Genomic DNA, 22,121 nt, shown 5'->3' with positions numbered 1-22,121 from the left:
CTCAAAAGCATAAAAAGCAAACTAATATTAAATTTCAACATACTTGTTATCCTGCCTTCCGGTTGACTGTAGAGAACCTCTAGTCATGTCTATCTGTTTTTGATGCCTCTACAGAATAACTGCCCAGCATCCTCTGCCCAACCAATCAGAATGTAGGAAAATCTACAGATATGACGGAATCTACTGTGAATCTACCTACCAGAAGTATGTTGAAATCTTTGTGAGTCTTCCTTCTGGCTCGTGCATCAGTGCTTGTGGTTGCCAGCTATTCAAAAATATCCTTGTATTGAAACCTTATAGTTCTCTAATTTAGTGGGGAAAAACAAACCAAACCAAACAAAAACAACCAAAAATTTTTGCCTCTGAAATCAAGACAGAAAAAAATGTTTATTCTTCTGAAATTGTGGTCTAAAAGTTCTTTTTTTAAATGACTATATTAAAGCTCTTAGGTAAGCTTCTTTATATTGCAATAAACAAGTACTTATATGCAAGAAAATCTCGGCAAAATACATTGCACAGGTGCTACGCATCTTAGGGATTTGAAAGGTGTGTTATGTATAAATTAGCTGTCACTTTTTTTCAATCCTGTAATGGAATGATGAGTTGTAATTTGCATAATCCTTTAAGAAGTCAAATTATACTGTCATGTAGCAGACTTAACATGCTAGCTAAGATTTCAGAGCTTTGCAGCTAATTACTATGTACCTTACAGGACAGTTAAATTGAAGTTGAGTCCTCTGCCTTTGCTGCCATTTGCTTTGTCCATTACTTAACAGAATCTGCATGGTTGGTAACGAGGGGTTGTTACTATTGCTGAAGTAAACACTCTCCTCTGGGGAGGAAAGGCATTTTAATGTATCTTAGCTTGACTGGTAAGCCTTCTGGGATTTTGTTTGTCTAACACAATAGTCTAAATTGGTGTCTTCCCAAAACTGAAAAAAAAAAAAAAAAGCTTTCCAGAAAAGTTATGAAATATTGATAGAAGCAACATTAACTTTTAATTAATCAAACCTCCCTATAGAAAATGTGAAGTAAGGTAAACACAGTTTCACTGACGACATTAGCCTTTCTGGATATACTTTGCAAATCTACTTTGGTGTGTTTCTGTCTTCAGACTCTTCTTTTGCAGTAGAGTTTTATTATTGAAAAAAGTACCCTTTTTCCTTAAACCTCCTATCTGAATACAAGCTGGTGAGTTCTGCTTTTATTTCCTTCTTCAGTTGGTTGTGGTGTTTTTTTTTTTTTTTTTTTTTTTCATGGTTTCCATTTTATAAATGATCAAGAAATCCTGGAGAGTGTGGAGGCTGCTCTCTGAAGTGGACACGAAGTAGATACTGGATGTCACTGGGACTCTTATATCTTTGCAACTTTTCTCTGGCTTTATTTCTTGATATTCTTTTGCCTAAATGGTATTATCTTCATCAGAATTAGTGTAATTATAATGCAGAATTGTTTCTGATGGTATTTTTTTGGAAAATTCTGATTATCTGTGAGTCTAAATTACTGAGGCTCTTGGTAGTTGGGTTTCTATAATTTGTTAAGTGATTTTGTGGCTCTGTTGTGATCTGTGGCTACTTCGGAGAAAGCCTTTTGCTGTAGAAGAAGGGGGTCCTTTAAAGACCATATAAAGCAGCAGTTGATTGTTGACCATTCAGCCAACTGTTGTTCATTTGTAATTAGGCCAGCATCACGTGTCTAACATCCCTATCTGTTTAGAGGCTGAGGTTTATCAGTTAAAACTCGCGAGAGTGTGGATGGAGTCTCCGGGAATTCAGTCCGTAGCCAGGCTTCTCTTCGAACCGGAGGTGTCATCTGAAGGGCTTGCTCTTTTAAGAATTGGTGTTATTTGTAGTCAAGGTAGACACAGTAGGCAGCACAGCTGTGACTGCCAGGGAAAGTCACTAGGGGGATATTCATAACAAGGAAATATTGGCAAATAAATGATGAAGAAGGGGAGGAAATCCCCAAGATGTTAAATTGGAGCACTGTCACTGAGATGATTAATGGTGCTGTGTGTTTTAGTGAAGATACTTATCTGGATTGTCTTGAAACTATAGTGTACATTTAATAGCACCCATAAAAAGGAATGTGGTGCCTGGGCACACTGAGGAAAAAGGCCATGGATCCTGACTTTATTTTCCTGAGTGAGTATTTTCTCCAGTTAAACCTTTGGCTTCTGGTTATTGGAAAGCTGGTGTTATATACAGGAGTATGTATGTTCTATATAACATATTTAATTTTATCAGCATTTATACAGGTTCCCTCCCTAGAGGATTGGACATGTTTTGTGAAAAAGATAGGTGTCTTGTCAACACTTTTTAGGGGTGAATATTATCAGTAAAAGGGAAATGCTGCCCGCTCAGATTTGCTTAGTCATCCTAGGCAGACAGTCCGGGCTGGCCATAAGGGCACAGAGGGTAAAGGGCCAGAGTTCCAACATTGACGGCTTTCGTACAATTATAAAAAAACATTTCCGTGAATTTCTGGTGAAGGAGTGGCTGTCTTAGAAGACCCTCTAGCTTTCCATGTTGAGCCGTGAATATACTGATCCTGTGTAATGAATTATCACTTGCCTCGAGGGCTATTTTAACAAAGTTGGCAGATTCAGATTCCCCTCTGGGCAGTCACTAAACCTTCTTGGGCCTCAGTAGTTACTACTAGTCTCATGGCTAGACACAGACAAGAGGCATTTAATCCTATCTTCAGTGAGCTTAGCGTCTAGTAGGACACTTTTTCTCAATTTGGGGGCCTCTTCTGAAATAGTGGCATGGTGAATCCAATTTAATGGATCAAGGTCAGATTTTAAAAATGAAATAGAAGAGAACAGAAAATTTTGTGCATTGCATATAGGAAGAGTGTGTTTTATCTTGTGAGGCTTCTGGGTTTGTGTGTGTGTGTGTGTGTGTGTACCTAAACTCATGTATATGTGTACATGTGTATGTGTACCTAAACTCACATATATATGTACATAGGGTGCGTTATGCCCTGGAGGAGGGCATGGCAACCCACTCCAGTATTCTTGCCTGGAGAACCCCCATGGACAGAGGAGCCTGGCGGGCTGCAGTCCATGGGGTTACAGAGTCGGACATGACCGGGAGACTAAGCACAGCACACAGGGCGCATTATGAGGTAAGATGCGTTTACCACTGTGTTTTAGGTATCCAGAATCAGTATAATAGTTGGTCGGTAAATGTGTAAGCATGATAACATATGGGTGTTAAGTCAGTAAGTGTTCAGGGTACAGTGGGTTGTAAAGCAATGGTCAGTCTGTGAAAACGGTTCTGGAATGGAAAGGCTACACTGTCTGTTTTTGCATATTTAGGATGTGCCAGAGCCGGCTTGGATGGGCTCACAAGAGCTGACTGTGTGCTTATCTTTCTAACTCTGTGACCCCTGACTTCATGTTGGTAACATGAAATTGGGGAAAGTATTTGCACTGTAAAACTTGGAAAATGCTGCATATCAGATGCTTTCCTATACTCATCTAATTGTTAAATACTTACCAGCATGTATCACTTAAGAGGAGTGATATTCTTTCCAACTGTAATTCTATGGCTTCATAATTATTGTGAATTATTTTATATTTTAAAACATTTTATATGTTGCACTTAGATGTTAGTGGGAATTATTAATATTAATATAAGTAATTCATTTCAATAATATTGAAAGTTTAAAGTACACAGAAATATGAAACCTGTGAGTAATTATTTCAAAATGTCCATAATTTATGATTTCAGAATAATGGTAGTTATTCTAGCTTCTTAAATGATTATGACATGGACAGTTTAAAACTTAAGATAGTAATTGGTGATGATAAATATTTTGGCGAAGGGTAGGAATACAGTGTTTTTAGAAATGCTAACCACATTGTAAATACTTTACAAATTTCATTGCTTTATGTTAAGCTGTCATTTTGCTAAGTACTAGAACTTTTAGGTTCCAGATCTGTCTCTCCGTTTTCAGCTCTTTATTATCATTTACAATTGTATTTCTGGATTTTAGAGTCCATTTATAAAGTAGTAGATATGATTGGGAGTTGACACAGTTGTTTCTAATTAAAACATTTTTTTTTCTACTTTCAATCATAAAAGTACAATGGAGAGTTGGAAAAAAAATACATCCCTCTCTATAATAACTATGATGACTTTAAAATTTATTTTTAAAGAAAGACAAGAAAATATTTGAGTCAGAGGAAAAGAAACTTTCATGGACATGAGATAGAAGTGTGGCAATAAATTCATCAAATCACCTGTGTTTGTGTGGTTGTGAGGAAGGGTAACTAGGTAGAAAAGAGTCAGCTGACAAAGACCTTTAGGACCTTAAAGTTTGTGATGATTTGTCTACCTAGTTAGACACTACCATGGAGGATTTGAGGAAGATTAGGCATCCTTAAATGACTTGCTGAACACAGCTTTAAGAATGAGTCTGGGGAGACTGGAACTTAAGTTACTGACATTTACTGAGCCTTTGCTATATACCATTTTGATAGGCATTGCTGCACTATTTTAATCAAAGGGGTTTAAGTCAGGGTTCCTAGTCTCATAGTGCAGCCAAGATTGAGAAGGTATTTGTAATTTATTAGATAGCTATCTTCCCTGGTGGCTCAGAGGGTAAAGCGTGCCTGCAATGCGGGAGACCAGGGTTCAATCCCTGGGTCGGGAAGATCCCCTGGAGAAGGAAATGGCAACCCAGTCCCTTATTTCTGCCTGAAGAATTCTATGGACAGAGCAGCCTGGCAGGCTACAGCCCATGGGGTCACAAAGGTCAGGCACAACTTAGCGACTAACACACAGACAGGCATCGTCCAAGGATAAGGGAACACTGGCAAATTTGGGGGGGGGGGGTTGTTTCCTCCCTTCTCCATCTCAAGCCCATTTTTCTGCTCTGTGAAATTCACTCCACCTGGATACCTGGATAGTGTTTCATGCTTTGGACTTTTCCCCAAAGAGATGGGGCATACATTTTTGTCTGTCCCTCTCATTGCAGATCAGGTGTTGTTAACTGATACTGTTACTGTTTTCAGGGCCATTCAAATTTTAACAAGCAACTCCAAGTAAAGAACTCAAGCTAAAAACGGTCTTTATCCAACAGAATAATTTCAGACACCCCTGACAGGGATTGGAGAAATGAATACCGGCCTGGAAGGGTAGGGGGTGATTTTTTGCTCTTTCTTGAAAAGAACAAATTCAGAAAGAGGGTGTTCTCCTACTGAGGACTCAAGACTGACTTTGGTCAAGAAGTAGGGGTTTGGAATGGGAAGATTTCAGATTCAGAAGAGGGAAGGAATTAACAGGATCCAGGAATAAGAGTTAGGAGAATGAATGAAGACAGAAGAAATTCACCAGTCTTCATCAACTGTATTGTGCCAGACAGTGCCAAACCACTTGCACGTGTCCTCCCAATTAAGGAGAACAAGACAGGTGCCTTGTCAGGCAGTCTGCTGGGGGAGAGATGGTCACCAGGGCTGAAGGGGAGGGAAAGGTCAAGGAGGTTCCAGTGGCAGCAGCCAGTTCTTTTACTGGTTATTTAACCTGACTGATTGATTGCTATTAAACTGGCGCCCCCTCCCCCACCTCACACATATTAGAATAATATATGCCAGTGGTGTCTGGATCAGTAAATATGAAAGAATTGAGGAAAGAGAAATATACAGTGAACTTCATAAAGAGCTCTAATAGAATCTACATGTTAAACAGACATTGAACTTTGTAGCAAGAACAGCTTCAATAGCCAAATGAATTCTAATTTCTACATCATGCCTTTCAGACCTCAGCATGGTTTCTGCTGGTTTCTCCCAGTTAATTTTAGCATCACACCAATGACTTTGCCTGCAAATGACTTGAAGTGGCATATCTTGGTAATGTGGATGGCATGAACGTATATTATTCAGGGCTAATACCAAACTAGCTTAGAAAGAACTAATTTATTCATTTAACAAAGTGTATTTTGATTGCCACCAAGTCAGGTGCTGTTTTACACAAACTGACTTAGTCAAAGTGTCTAAGAAAAGCTCTGCCGTCCAGAAGCCTGGAAGACTGAGAGGTGAATAAGTAATTGGGGTTCCCTGTGAGAGGTGCTTCTAGTGAGGTGAATGTAAATAATGGGAGTGGCACCAAGAAAGAGTTTTTTTTTTTTAATTTATTTTAATTGGAGGACAATCACTTTCCAACGCTGTGGTGGCCCCAGGCACACATCAGCGTGGATCTGCCACAGGTGTGCATACACCGCCCCCATCCTGAACCTCCCCCTCCCACCTCCCTCCCACCCCATCCCTCTGTGTTGTCCCAGAGCACTGGCTTTGAGTCCCCTGCTTCATGCATCAAACTTGCACTAGTTGTATATTTTACATATGGTAATATACATGTTTCAGTGTTATTCTTTCAGATCATCCCACCCTCGCCTCCTCCCACAGAGTCCAATAGTCTGTTCTTTACATCTGTGTCTCTTTTGCTGCCTTGCATCTAGGATCGTCATTACCATCTTGAGTTATTTTTAATAATCAGGATGGGCTCTGGAGTCTTGATGGTGGAGGAGATACCTGATTTGGGGGAGAGGTGCTTGAGGTAGTGATTTGGGCTAAAAGATGGGTATTTATGGTGGTGGTGTTTAGTTGCTAAAGTTGTGTCCGACTCTTTGAGACCCCGGTGTAGCAAATCACAAATAGCACTTATGGGGAGTGGAGGGCTGGGGAAGAAGGACAGTTGAAGTGGAGAAGGAGGGGCAGCAAAGGCATCAGGTAGGCTGCTCCCCATGTGGGGTCCTGGAGAGGCTTTCAGGAGGGGCAAGGGTAGAACAGAACTGTCTGTCAGAGGAGTAGCTCTGGAAGCAACTTAGACCCGGGGCAGGAAATCTGCCATGGGAGTGGCCCACGGCCTCAGCACCGCCTCTGTTTAGAGAGGTACTTGGTGTGCTTTGCAGGGAAGGAGGTGCAGTCATCCCATGTTTGTTAGTTTGAAGTTATTTTCTATTTATAAACATCTTGGAGGACTCTCCCAGTGTGCAGTCCAGTTCAGGACCAGTTCGTGAATTGACTGCTTTTCTTGGCTTGAGGTACTCTGTATTTGCCTTTCTCCTCACAGACCACTTGTAATTCAAGATAAAGGAATGCCAGAGAGTAAAAATGGACAGGCACAGGAGGCATGATTTAAAATGAAAGAATATTAATTGCCTTCACCGGAGTGTATATTTTCATTATGAGAGAAGTGACTGCCTAGATTTTCAAAAAATGATTGGTTAGTGACACAGCTGCGGTATGTATGAGAACTCTAGAAACTTGAGAACAGAAAGTAAAGGTCGAGTTAGAGGAAAAGAGCTACAATGAACCTTTTGTAGGCATGCTGTTCAACTACAGTGTTCAGAAGCGCTAACGCGTGGTTTCAGAGGGGGACAGAGACTCATGTGCTTGTGCACAGATTTAAAAAATAATAGAGCAAACTTCTGGTTATACATAAACTGTGGATTTAATTCTCTTCACCTTAAGAACAGCTTGTGCTGTGTTTTAAGTCTCTAAATGTGTCTTTAGTGAATTTTTGGACTTAGTTTATGCAGTTGAGTAGAAGAATTATGCCTTAGTCTAATTTAGGTCCACAAGTTCATGCAATAATACTTAATCTTTACTGGAGGAAATGGATCTGAGTTTGATCTAGCCCTACGGTTATCTGTTAGATGTAGGACAGTGACTAAGTTACTTAACTCTTTAAGCTTCTGTTTTCTTCTCTCAAAAATGGAGGCAAATATATTTATTTCACAGTTGTTTTTGAGGATCAATGTGATGATAAAGTTAGTTATAATGACTAACATTACTAACCTTTTACCAGATGCTGATTTCTGGCAGTGGGCTAATAGCTTTACATACGTTTTTAAGTGTTTACAATAAACACAGGCCCTGTGTGTGATTATTACCACCATTTTACAGATAACAGCGGCTTATAGAATAGCTCACTCAAGCTTAAGAAGGTAGGATATAGTGGGATTGGATCAGCATCACTAAACTATGGCTCACTGGCCACAGCTGTACCCCTTTCCTGCTGCCTATTTTTGTAAATAAAGTTTTATTAGAACACTGCTCTCCCTAACCACTTATGCATTATCTATAGCTGTTTTTGTGCTATAATGGCACAGTTGAACAGTGGTGATAGAGACCATATGGGATACAAAGGCTCAAATGTTTCCTTTGTGTCTCTTTACAGAAGAAGTTTGGTGGTGGTGGTGGTTTAGTCGCTAAGTTGGGTCCAACTCTTGCCATCCTGTGGACTGTAGCCCACCAGGCTCCTCTGTCTATAGGATTTCCCAGACAAGAATACTGGAGTGGGTGCATTAGACTTCCGTCTGTCTGACTTAAGAGTGTAAGGTCTAAACTACAAAAACACTTCCTGTAGTTCTTGGCATATAGTAAAAACTCACTAAATGAACTGTACTATGTTACTCATCTAACTTAGGGTACGACTGTTTACCACCTAGAGCTCTCTTTTGCAAAATGGAAATAGTCATTCAGCCTCCAGGCAGATAAACCATTATGACTGTGGAAATGTTAAGGAATTGAAAGGTCCTAAAGGAACACATCCTTTAGCATATACATAACTTTAACATACACATTGAATTATATGTCAAATTTTGTTGTGTATTACTGTGTGTTACATAAATAAATGCAAGGATTTTCACTTTCATAGCATTCAGAATACAGTATTCCATTATAAGGAGTACTTGTGAACTTTAGTGGATATTTAGGATCACTATTAATTTCCTACGCCAGAAAATTTCATATGCTTAGGAAAATTTATATTTTCTTAAATTTCCAATGAAAAAGACATTAAAATATTGTGGAAATGTCCCTTAATAAGTATTATGGTCTGTGTTAAAAGTATGCATAAGCTTACAGCAGAGAAATGCAACAGGATTTATTTTTCCACTTAAATGAGAAGGTATGTAGTTAGCATACCCCTGTAATAGTCTTTTCAGCAACAGAAAGAAGAGATTATGGTTTCAGTGTTACTCAGAACTTTTACTTCCATGTATTTGTCTAGTGACTCAGGGAATTCCCTGTCCTCTGCTCAGGGATGACCTTGGATTTGTGTTACTTTGGAAGGCCATCAACTTGTGTTGGGGGAAATATTCTTGAAATTATATTTCTTTAGGGCCATGGCTCTGGGTTGGTGGATTCGGGGGAGGCAATTGCTAGACTAGTTATTGTTTTCTCTTGGAAAGGCTCTTTTTGAATAGAGGTGTAACACATTTCATTCCAGAACTTATAGAAAATGCATATAAACCTAAAGAAAAAAATATCATTTGTAATGGCACCTCTCATGGACAGCCACTATTAACAATTTGGTGTTTATCCTTGCATGTATTTGTGTATATATGCATGTCATCTTTGATAGATGTATACCCATGAATATAGGTTTTACTTGTGAATCTATCTACAGGTTGCCCTAGCTAGGAAATATCTGGGGCCAAGTGTTCTAACTTGTACACAAGCAACTTATTTAAGGGAAGTTGGAAGCTATACAGTCAATTTCCATATAGAAACTACTCTTGCAGAAATTTGCTTTCATATATATATCTTTTCTGTTGTGGTTTGTGTTTCCATTTTGAACTTCTATTACTTTTTTGTGTGGGGAATTTAAATTCTTTTGTTAGAAAAAAACCAAGAACTCCAGCAAGCACTAGTGATAAAATTTTTGGCAGAAAAATCCTTCTCTATCCTATCAATAATTTAATCTAGAGAGTCCATCATAGAAAGGTAGAAAGTTGTAGGATGCAGCTAATTGTGAGAAGGGTATGGTGGGCTTGAAACATACAGCTTTTAAGGTCAGAAGATGTACATGTGTGAGAAGTTGAGAAGTAACTGTTACGTGATTAGATGGAGCCTTTTGGCTGCTTTACAAACTCATTTTCTCACATGCCACGTCTGCTGCATCATTCCTTACGTTGCTTAAAAAGAGAATTCTACTTACTGTGTTCAGCATTGAGATGTTTTCTTTTAGTTCTCAAAGCAGAGCGAAGTCTGGTTTCTGGGAGGATTTTGGTTCAATGACCAGAGTGTAAGGAAAGTATTCTTGAGTGATTTTCCATTGGCAAACCTGAGACCTTTGTGATTCATGTATCAATCAGGATTCTTTGAAACTGAGTGCTTGGTATTTATGCAATTTAAATAGACTATCATTGTATATTATTTAAAACCTAATTTCCCTTCCCTACCTTCAGTTCAGCTGTAAAGGCTGCCTGCAATAAATACAATAGTATTTATATAGAAGATTTTATATTAATATATAGTGATATATTAATATATCACTCTTCGCTTTTACTCATAAGAAATCGATGATGATAGATTTGTTTCTTTCTCTAGCAGTTCTCATCACTTGCATTTCAACCAACATAAGCTTCCAGAAGAGCCTGATTTCTTTAACTACTGTCTGTCAGAGGTGCTCAGAGTGAATCACAGCCAGTCGCATGCCTTGGCCTTGCAGCCAGTAGAGGTATACAATCTTTTTGATTCTTTGCTTTGCTTCTGTTCTTCAACTACACTAACAAAACTGTTTTAGGAGTGAAATTGAGTTGGCCTGACTCTGCTGGGCATAGTCTCCCAGGCCTTTAGACACCAGCTGGATCTCTTGGTGAAGAACTACATTTGCAGGGCAGGATTCCCCAGCCATCAGAAAGCAGAGCATTCCTATTAAAGCTTTTGTAAGACAAAATGATATAAAGCAAAGAAGCAGTTACCTTAGGACCCATTTTGCTAACAGATGCACAAAATGAATGGAGATGAAGACAGATGCTCACACACACAGTTCAGAGCTACAGGGGCTTGATGCTGAGACGCTGAGCGTAGTTCCTGGGGAAGGAGCCTGGCGGAGCCTCTCGCTGCTCACGCGGTGTGCTGCCTGTAACGGCTCACTGCAAAACAAACACTGACGGCTATTTTTGCTTTTGCCTTTTCCCCTAAATGTGAAAGTCCTCTCCTGATTTCTTTCAGTTATTAAAACAGGTACAAATGTAGTCTTTCATAAAAGCAAAGTGGCCTAAAGGAAATTTCAGAAAAGTGAGGAATATCTGTAATAGCAGGCCCGTCTTTGCTCGCTTCCAGGGAGGCAGCGTGCTTTTCTAGGGACTGCCTCACTACTTGAGGGCTTGCAAGGGGAAAATAAACAGCAGCTCCAATTCTCAGCCCCTGGAGAAATCCATCAGGTGTCCTACGTCTTGAATTAATATCAGGGAAAGTAGTGGTGGTCATGTCACCATGTTTTTAAAGAGTAGAGGTTTGGAGACACATCCAGTGGGGATAAAGGTAGAGAGTAGGGGGAATTGCTGAGTTCTTGATGATCTATAAATTCATCTGATAGCAAGATCGTTTACCCCCTTCTCTGAATGCTGCTTGCCCAGAGCTAGTAACAATTTATATGAGGCTGGTAGGAATAAAGAATGCTATTTTTGTTTTTAATTTATCACACTTGTGAAATGCCTTTGGGAAGGGAAGACTAAACTGGAATTATGGGCCAGCAGATTTTAAGTAGTGTATTTTTTTTTTTAAATAAGGATCTAGTGACAAGTTTGGTTCACTTGCCCCACAAATACCTTTATTTGCTTTGCTCAGGAGAAACTTGAAGGACGCCAATGATTACTGTGGTGCAGTGTGTCCTCAGAAATCGAGGTTCTGTGACACGGACAATACGGCTGCATTTATTCTGCCATCAAAAGGGAATACTCACTGATGCTGAGGTCTTTCCTTGTGAGGCTAAATTGATCCGTCTAGGGACAACAGAAGTTTTAACTCTTGATAGTGAGGTTAGGTTCCAGTTTCACCATTCCTGCCTCTATGTTGGCTGGTTTTCCATATGCAGTAACATATGCAGTCATTGATCTGATATCAGAAGGAAATGGAGGAACAGATTCCAACTGTGGTGTTCTATGGTCTTTAGGCATTGTGGTAACTGACCCGAACAACCATTTTTGAAATATGTAGTGTACTCATTTTGAAAATAAAGGCCCAGAGATGGTAGGCCAGTTGCTCAGTTTACACAGCTGGTAAGGTTCAGTCTGGTAGCTTATTTAATAGCAGAATAATCTGCGTCAGTCTGGCCCAGCAGCTTATCCCCTTTGAACAGAATGATATGGCCTCTTGGAGCAGGATGACAGTTTTCCACAGAAAATCATTCATTGTCTAGTGGAGGATAAGTCCTGAAATCTATTTCTGCAAAAGAATAAGACTCTGAGGAACCTTAAGCCTTACCTGTAGAGGAAGGGCAGGTTCTTATATTTGAACATTTTAGTCACTGAAACCCTCTGTGCTCTCTAGTATGGGGGCAATTAGGTCTCTCCTTTGGCAGTTTCATCTACTCCTATACTGCAGTTATCACAGAAATGGATGAATCCAAAACTTTTCTATCAAGCCCTGTGTGTCTGCTAAGTGGCTTCAGTCATGTCTGACTCTTTGTGACCCTCTGGACTGTAGACCACCATGCTCCTCCGTCCATGGGGATTCTCCAGGCAAGAATACTGGAGTGGGTTGCCATGCCCTCCTCCAGGCAATCTTCCCAACCCAGGGATCGAACCCACGTCTCCTGCAGCTCCCGCATTGCAGGCGGATTCTTTACCACTGAGCAATGGGGAAAGCTGCCATATCAAGCCCTACCTCTGTCCAAGTTTTGTATTTCCAAACTCTTGATGTCTCTACTTGTGATCTACTTTATATCAACAACCTCTGCATGTAAAGACCAACAAATTTGTAAACTCTACATGGTCATTCCCAATTAATCCTCAAAGAAATCCAGTAAACTATGCTTTATCTCTATTTTACATGGAGAAAATCCTCAGCCAACCAAACTAAAAGCGCCCTTCAGAGATTTGAAGAATTTTACAGGGTGGCTGTATGGCCCGGCCTTACTACAAAGAAAGGCTTTCCTGATCTCCAGTCTAGAGCTCTCTCCAGGACAGGGTAGCTGTTCTCCAAGAAAAGAATGCCACAGCTTCCTTAGAATGTTCCCCTCCACTCGATACTTCTTTTGCTTTATCTTAAATTTTCTAGTTGTTCAGGCTTTCTCTTGGAATCTTCTCATCTCCCTCTCTCTACTCTGAAATATCCTGCTTGTAGCATGATTTAATGGAGAAGGCAATGGCACCCCACTCCAGTACTCTTGCCTAGAAAATCCCATAGATGGAGGAACCTGGTAGGCTGCAGTCCATGGGGTCGCTACGAGTTGGAAATGACTGAGCGACTTCACTTTCACTTTTCACTTTCATGCATTGGAGAAGGAAATGGCAGCCCACTCCAGGGCTCTTGCCTGGAGAATCCCAGGGACGGGGCATCCTGGTGGGCTGCCGTCTATGGGTTCGCACAGAGTCGGACACGACTGAAGCAACTTAGCAGCAGCAGCAGCATTATTTAAAAATAATTCTCTTCTTTTTCATGTCCTTAATTTAAGCTCTTATTTCATGCCTAGATTGTTGCAGTCTCTTCCTTAGTCATCTTATCTTCTATTTCATTAGTTTTATTAAGTTAAATACTTGAGTCTACTGTACACAAAATACCTTGCAAGGCAATATAGATTTGCATTTCTGGGCCACCTTATAAATAATTCTCAGGTTAAAATACTGTTTCTAGCATATTTTCTTGCTCAAAATCATTGACTGTTCATTGTCACCACATGGTGTCTACAGTGTAGTGTTTTAAACGCCCCCAATCTTGCTCTAGACTGCCTCTCTTTTTCCCCCAAGGTCTTTGTCAACACAAAGTCTGCTCCTATCTGTGAAACATGTCCATTTAACTTGTGTTAGGTACAACACATGCACTATCTCTGTGCCTTTGCTTTATCCACAGTGATTTCTTTCCTCTCCTAATTCAGCATATTAATTGGGCACATTCTATAACCAGGAGCTATTGTTTGGGGTAGATCGGTGAACAAAGACCAAAATCTTCACCTTCCTAGTTGGAGACAAGCAATAAGCAATAAATGTTGAAAACCAAATAGATCACACAGTATGTTAGGTGGTGATCAGTGCTATAGAAGAAAAATATAGGTTAAGAAGAAATTAGGAATGCTGGGGTGATCTTTTGTTATGGTTTCAGATAGGTGAGGCTCCATTTTAACATATGGCATTTCCCTCTGAGGATATGAAAGAGTTAGGCATCTGTTGCAATCCCATGGACTATACAGTCCATAGAATTCTCCAGGCCAGAATACTGGAGTGCGTGGCCTATCGCTTCTCCAGCAGATCTTCCTGACCCAGGAATTGAACCAGGGTCTCCTACATTGCAGGTGGATTCTTTACCAACTGAGCTACCAGGGAAGCCTCTGGATAGGCAGGGGAAGATATTCCAGAGAGAGCAAAAGCTCTGAAGTGCAAAGGATCTTGACGTATTCAAAGACCACGAGGAGGTTGGGATCTGCATGAGCAGGGAGGATGGTAGCAGGAGACAGGTCAGTGAGGTAATAGGAGCCCACGCATAGGCCCCTGGCAGGCCATGTAAGGATTTTGGCTTTTACTCTACCTGAAATGGGACCTTGGGGAATTTTTGAGTTGAAGAGTAATGGGATATCATTTAATTTTTAGAATCAGTCTGACAGCTAGCTGAGCATATGCTATGGGGGATGAGGGTGGAAGAAGGGAACCAGCTGGGAGACTACGACCATCAGCAAGGTGACTCACACCACTGGTGTGCCACTGGAGGTGGTGAGGAGACAGGATTCTGATCTGTTCTGAAGGGAGAGCCAACAGGATTTCTGATGCAGTGGGTTGAGGGGAGGATGCAGAAGAGAGGCGGGTCAATATTGAGTCCAAGATGAAATCCGCACTAGTTGTTTACTCTGTATCACATATTTGGGGGAAGTCAATCATATATATGCTAATATATACCTTTTAGAAACTCATACATAAACTGGTGAGGCATGACAAAAACTTACAAAAGTTAAAAGTCTGTGTGGGTGTATGTTTGGATAATATCTTCTCAATAAAATTGCGAGTTCCTTAAAAATATTAATTCATTATTCACTCCACAGGCCTTCTTAAGGAGATCGTTAAAGGCCAGTGGTTGTCTTACCGCCTCAGTAGTGCTAAAGGCAATTAGAGGCAACCTCAGTGTAGAGGGTAAGTGCACAGGCTCTGATGGAGACTGATGTGTGCAAACCCTAGTGCCACTATTTTCTGTTGAGTGATCTTAAATAAGTTACATAAGCTCTGTGATCCCCATTTTTCTCATCCGAGTAATGATAATAGTCTCTCTCATAGGGTTTATCATGGGCAATAAGTATATTAATACATGTAAAGTACTTAGAACAATGCCTGGCACATACTAAGTGCTCAAATACTGTGTACTATACCTCAGTAAATGCTCAGAAAAAATGAAAGAGGATTCATATTTGGAACGACTTTCATCCCTTAAGTGCCTGTATTCAAACCTGCCAATCTGTGTTAATAATGTAAATAATAAGGTCTTGTATTAAGCCTTGCTCTTTAGCTGGTGGTTACAAAATAAAATGGAAGAATTGTATTATGGTCAGTCTGGTTATCTGTTTCTCTTTGGGGGTGGATGTGGAGTCTGGTCAGCATTCTTTTCTGGGTGCATTTGATTGACAGACTGACAGACAGCATTTAAATACCTAACACATAAAAAAGATTAGTGTTTTCTTATTTTTTAGCTTAAAATGTTGAATGTGTATTAAAATGAGAAAGATCATTTTCACGATAGATATGATTCTCCTAGTACATGAAAGCAAGGAGATCACATCAAGAAGGGAATATTATTTTTTTTCCCCCAAGTACAGGAAATTACTATTTTCCCCTCCATGTTTATGTTTTGATACCTAATATCTCTTTATTTTTCCCCTCATGTGGTTGTTCATCCTTTCATGCCTCTTAATATCAGCAGCTAATTTAACCTCCAAATCCAGGAAGGAGCAATGCACTGCGCCTATGGAACTCAGGCAGACAGTTTTAGTATCAGGGGTGTTTTGAAGAGCAGCTTAATTTGGCTTTCCTTGTGCCTGGTACTCCAGCGAGGCACTCAGGTTCTGTCTGAGCTCAGTATTCCTGATCCCACTGTATACATCCTGTATGGCCATGCAGACAGTGGCTGTCAATGAGTAACAGGTAAATATTGAACAGGGAAGCCCTTTTGATTAACTTTGTGGATCATTATTTCAAAGTAGCTTGCCTTGGAACAGCTCCATCACTCATGATCATAGCATGTACACGGGGGGTCAGAGCATCAACCTCCTGGTTGGAAAGCTGAGGCTGTATTCATTGTTCTGTGCCTGGTCATGCATTCATGCCATGCTGGACTAATTAAAACTATCCAATGAACAAAATGCTGACTATTTAGCACAATAGGAATGTAAGATATTTAAGATGATAAATCCCAGAGAATGCTCAAGAGAGACCTTGTGCTATGTTGATATCAACATTTTAAAGCATACTTATAATAACTTTTTGAAGTATATAATGATATTGGGTGCTCTTTTTTTTTTTTTTTAATCCAAACTTGGAAGTCTTTTTTCTAATGTGGAATTTAGATAGTTATGGCAGACTGAAAGTGAATTTTTGGTCTAGTGTGTGCTGAAAATAAGTGATTTCAGCATCTGTTCTCTTTCTTAGATTTAGACCATACCACTTAACAGGCACAAATTGCCCTCATGAGACCTTAACCCAGGAGGTAATTCCGTAATCTCTTTGCTGTTTGTTAAGTGATTCAGATCCAACCGTTGAACTTCATGGTAAACTGTTTATCATTATTTGGAATAACACCATTATTATTTTTGAGCTTCCATGAAAGAATATGCACAGAACTTGGTAAATAAGACATAAATGGGATTGAATGAAAAGGAGTGGTTTTCAGCTCTCAAGAAACATTTCTAGGTCAACACTTACCTGATTATAATAGAAAGATACAGAAAAGCCATGATTAGATATTTCCTACATCTTCAGGAGAGACCCAATTCAGTGGCCAAATAGGCCACTGAAACAAAAACAAAAAGTTTTCATAAAGTTCGATTTTGGAGTCAATCTCTTAGTTGAGTCTTTTCTGTTGAAATATAGAAATGTTCAGAGAACTAAGTGCAATAATTAAAAGTATTAAACTAACCAATAAAACTCTATCCTTATTCTACAACAATAGTTAAAAGTAGGCATTTTATGATGTTTTAAATGTAGATATTTTAAATTTCTTTAATTACATGGATTAATACCATTGTTACCTGCTGTTAAACATTTAAGAACCACAAAAGTGACACACAAAAAAATTAAAGAATGTTAATTAAAGAATGGAATCTTAATTTTATGTGTCACTTAAGTGTTAAATCTCATGCAACCTAGTCAAAATAATAACAGCCAAAAAATTAAAAACAAATTTATTCTGAAAATGATTTGAACAAGAAGTACACTGTAGAGTAATTATGCTGACTAGAATTGTAAACTACATGTTTCCATCACATTCTGAGGAAGAGATTCTATTATGTATTGGTATCTATTTAGACATGTGTTACAATTTTGCTTTTAAATGAACAGTGGAAAATATTAATATTCTTGTTCTTAAATTGCAATGTTCTGCACTCGTTGGGAATACCTCCTCCCCAAAACAAAACGGGAAAGGATTTAAATTTTCATTTAGAAAATAGTCTCGATTGGACAAGTATTACTCACAAAGTAATGTATTAGAAATCACTGTATTATGAAATTTAGACAAACCTATAATATGCATGCAAAGTACACAATAAACTGCAAAGCTGGCATAACAGACACGAAATTTCCTTGCAATAGAAAAATAGTGAGTACTTAAAAAGCAGTATGGGCAACTGTACTTGTGTGTCTTTCCCCAGGGGTCTGACGATCTAAATTTGGATTAGGTTCCAAGTGAACATGTGTTGGGTGGGCATGTCCTAACCCACACCACAAAGCTAGAACATAATTTGACATAAGTCTTTGTTTAGAACTGGAACAAGGGGGATGCTGTGGGTCAGGCTGGAATTGGCAGGACTGTGTGGAAATGTGCCCATGTGGCATGGTATCTAGCAGAGCTGGTATTCCTAAGCGTTTAGTTTTCATGAAATTCCAGGGAGTGAATTCAATATCCAGTCTCTGCCTCTAGAATAGGAACCTTGGGACACTGTATTCTTTTGTGTGTACTTATTTGTGATCCATATTATAATTGGTATTTTCATTATAAGAAAAATTATAAAAATATACGTATAAAACATATTTTAATTTAGAAATTTCCTAGTAATTTCCATAACTTAAAAAATTTTGTTTTATACCCCAGCTAAATGAACTAAACAAGGATTTTTAAAATGATGCTTATATCATTGCTGGCTTTTAATATTCCATTTTAGTTAGTAGGTAAATTTGGTAATGTTTGAAGGGAAATGGAATATATTGGGGGCAGATATGGTAGTTTTGGGGGTTCCCAGATAGCTCAGTTGGTAAAGAATCCACCTGCAATGCAGGAGACCCTGGTTCGATTCCTGGGTTAGGAAGATCTGCTGGAGAATGGATAGGCTACCCACTCCAGTATTCTTGGGCTTCCCTTGTGGTTCAGCTGGTAAAGAATCTGCCTGCAATGCAGAAGACTTGGGTTCAATCTCTGGGTTGGGAAGATTCCTTGGAGAAGAGAAAGGCTACCCACTCCAGTATTCTGGCCTGGAGAATTCCATGGACTGTATGGTCCATGAGGTCGCAAAGAATCGGACATGACTGAGCAACTTTCACTTCACTTCATGGTAGTTTTGAAAGTAATTTGGCTCCATTCAGGAATAAATGTTCATTTGTCAAAGAAAAAATTATTATCTCTTTGAGGAATGTCTACAGTTTCTCACAATTTCAAGTAAGTTTTGGGCTATCGGTGGAACTCAGAATAATTTGATTCAATAAATATGTGCTGAATACCTACTAAGTACCAGGCAATGTTCTAGACCCTGGGTATTCAGTGATAAACAGGAGATCAAAAATTCCTATAGCATAGAGTTTAAACTTGACCAAAGAGGGCAAACAATATGCAGATACATATATAATTTTTAAAAGATAGTTCTTTGTAGTATGAAATAAATTAAATCAGGACAAGGGGATGGAATACGGTTTCCCAGGTAGCTCAGCACATATATATGGGATTTAGAAAGATGGTAACGATAACCCTATATGCAAAACAGAAAAAGAGACACAGATGTACAGAACAGAATTTTGGACTCTGTGGGAGAAGGCGAGGGTGGGATGTTTTGAGAGAACAGCATTGAAACATGTATATTATCTAGGGTGAAACAGATCACCAGCCCAGGTTGGATGCATGAGACAAGTGCTCGGGCCTGGTGCACTGGGAAGACCCAGAGGGATCGGGTAGAGAGGGGATTGGGATGGGGAATACATGTAAATCCATGGCTGATTCATGTCAATGTATGACAAAACCACTACAATATTGTAAAGTAATTAGCCTCCAACTAATAAAAATAAACGAAAAAGAAAAAAAAGTAAGAACCTGCCTGCCAATGCAGGAGACGCAGGAAATGCTGGTTCAATCCTTGAGTCGGGAAGATCCCCTGGAGAAGGAAATGGCAACCCACTCCAGTATTCTTGCCTGGAAAATCCAACGGACAGGGGAGCCTCATGGGCTACAGTCCTTGCAATTGCAAAGATTCGGATGTGACTGAGCATGTGTGCAAGCGTATGGAATATGACAAGTGTTTTCCTTACAAGACAGAGAATGTTAAGTGCCTTAAGAATGGTGTAAGTCTCTCAGCTCTCTGCAAGTCCAGGAGAACAAGATCCTTTATGGCTGTGGGGAATTGGAAAACTCTATTGGAGGAAGATGAGACTTAAGCTGGCCCTTGTTGGATGAGAATGAACAAGTCACATTTGCATATGACAGAGGATGGAAATAAGAGTTTCTGTCTGGTGTTTGCTAGAAATAAGAAGGATTTATGGGAGCTTGAAGGAGAAGAGAGGAATTTGGATTTGGCATTTTATATGGTTTCAATAAACTGAAGGGTTTGGGCTGAAGAATAGTGGAGTATGTGGGAGTTTTCTAGCCTCATGTTTGCATGAAGTGAATGAGAAAGAGGCCAGCTGACAGGCTGTTATGACACTCGAACTGAGAAGACTGTGTAAATTTTTTATTTGGGCAAACACTGACTGCTTCAAGATTTATTTAAGGGCTACTAAGTGAACATGGGTTTAGGGTGGTGGATCATGTGATTTCCTGGCTCAGGAAAGTGATTTGCTGACCAGAGAGTTTGAGTATCACTGTTCTAGGTCCATTATACTGGCTGTGTTTACATAATTACCTACGTCCTTCAATAGGAAGGAAATACTTTAAAAATTAAATATATGGATGGAGCCCCAGGAAGAACTCATCAGATAATGAATGGTTGGGGGCATAAATAGGTAGCTAGAAATAGTTCCATAGATGAATGACTTATTAAAAGAAATGGCCACCATTTAACCCATGTCTATATAAGAAACAAATACATGTTAACATTATAGGATAGGGATGGATAACATAAACTAGTGCTCAGGAAATAGTGACCTTCAGCTCTGTTAGTAAATGTTGCCTGTGAATCAAGGTGCCAGTCAAATATAGCACATGGCATGTTGCAGGTGATGGTGCAGATCTGACACATCATTTTTTTTAAGATAGATCACTGAATGAGGACAAAGATGTGGATATGTCTGCTAATGACAGAACCAGCTTGTGTGATTAGTATTCATTTTTTGACAGCCGCCATATTGACAGGAGGTTTTCCATAACATTTTTCTAATCTGTTGACTATGAACTTCAAGATTCACACCCTTCTTAAGTTGATTCCTACCTCCATCTAGATGAATGATGCAGAAAGAAAACTCTCATTTTAAGCATAATTTCCTTAGACTTTGTAATTGAAGTGTTGTATTTTATTTTTTCACTCAATATACTGCTCCCCCTTGTCCATTGTATAAAGTGAAGGTTTTCACCTTTTTAAATAATAAGGATATGTTAATTACTGAAGGGCAAGGATCCTAGCACTAACCCCCCTTTTGTAGGAATTCTGATATTTTTTTTTTGTACACTGGGTCTTTATTGCCCTTCTATATTTTCATCAAGTTTAAAGAACATAGTATCTGGAAGGGGAATCTTACTCTCTTATTAGCAATATGTTAAGTAGCTAAGCTTGCATCATTGAAAAATATTTTTATTCTTCTGTTTGGAGATTAATTTTCTCTTTAACCTAGTAGATATTACTGTATAATTAAAATTCTTCATGACCTTCCTTTGCAAGGTATGTCCTGCATTTACTATTTTTTCTCTCTTCTTACCTTAGCTTACAAAGCTGATATCACCACTGTACAATGAATATTTGACTCCTTTAGCTGAGCTTGCCATGATCTCGGGTCCACCTGCCAGTCTCTGCAGGCTGCGGGAGCAGATTTCATCATAACTTCTATTAGTCAAAGAAACACTTGGAAAACTGCATCCTTTATGCTAACTATTGGCCACCGAGCTGGCAAAAGGAGAGTACTTACAGCCATAAATTAACTTCTGTAAAATATTGTTTAGGGAGGCAATGTTTTATTGAATGTTAACAAATAAGATTATCATTTAGTAACTCTTTTATAAGCTATCTTTACAGAGTCCATAAGAATCTGTACTGTGCTTAATTTCTGACGTTCCAAGATTTAGCTTTGTGTTTTATTAATTGGTGACATTAGATTAAATTATTGAAAATTAAGCTTAGTTTTCAAATCCTTCACATCTCTATGGATCTTTTTGTTTCTATAATAATCAGAGTTGGCCTTTATGACCCTCAGCCAATGAAACAAACATGAAGTTTTTGGTAATATAAAGTGAATTTTTACGTTTTCCATAATTACTTCTCACTAGACCTGAAATAGCATTAATTAAGAGAAAAAAAAATGCTGGTCTTGTGTTTCTGTTGCTACCTCTTCCTCAGCACTCCCCAGAAACCTAAACACAAGTTGGGTCTTTGTCTTTTGTCATCAGTTTATAATGAATGGAGGTTGATAAGCGAAAATAAGACTTCATGTCCCAAGAAAGTACAAGAGAATTGTAGAGCTTTGTAGAGAGTTGTTGAATTCCCAAGCATAGAGTGTTGCAAAGGATCCTGTCTTAGAAAGTTGATAACCTTGTGCTGGGTAGCCGCTGAGAACCC

The 22,121-nt window shown here is 39.1% G+C and overlaps 1 protein-coding gene across 15 annotated transcripts in view; it reads left to right on the top strand.

The window, feature by feature from the left end:
• NPAS3 (neuronal PAS domain protein 3) overlaps window positions 1-22,121 on the top strand; it is a 920,744-nt gene that overhangs the window by 121,845 nt on the left and 776,778 nt on the right. For 9 of the 15 annotated variants that reach the window (XM_043489743.1, XM_043489745.1, XM_043489742.1 and 6 more), the window contains exon 2: window positions 115-204. The exons of the other annotated variants lie outside the window; for them this stretch is intronic. In XM_043489743.1, the coding sequence (XP_043345678.1) occupies window positions 115-204 (90 nt within the window). The remainder of the gene's footprint in view (window positions 1-114; window positions 205-22,121) is intronic. 15 annotated transcript variants of the gene reach the window in all.

This window comes from Cervus canadensis, chromosome 17 (assembly GCF_019320065.1).
Source record: "Cervus canadensis isolate Bull #8, Minnesota chromosome 17, ASM1932006v1, whole genome shotgun sequence".
NCBI lineage: Eukaryota > Metazoa > Chordata > Mammalia > Artiodactyla > Cervidae > Cervus > Cervus canadensis.
This window is presented reverse-complemented; position numbering and strand designations above follow the sequence as displayed.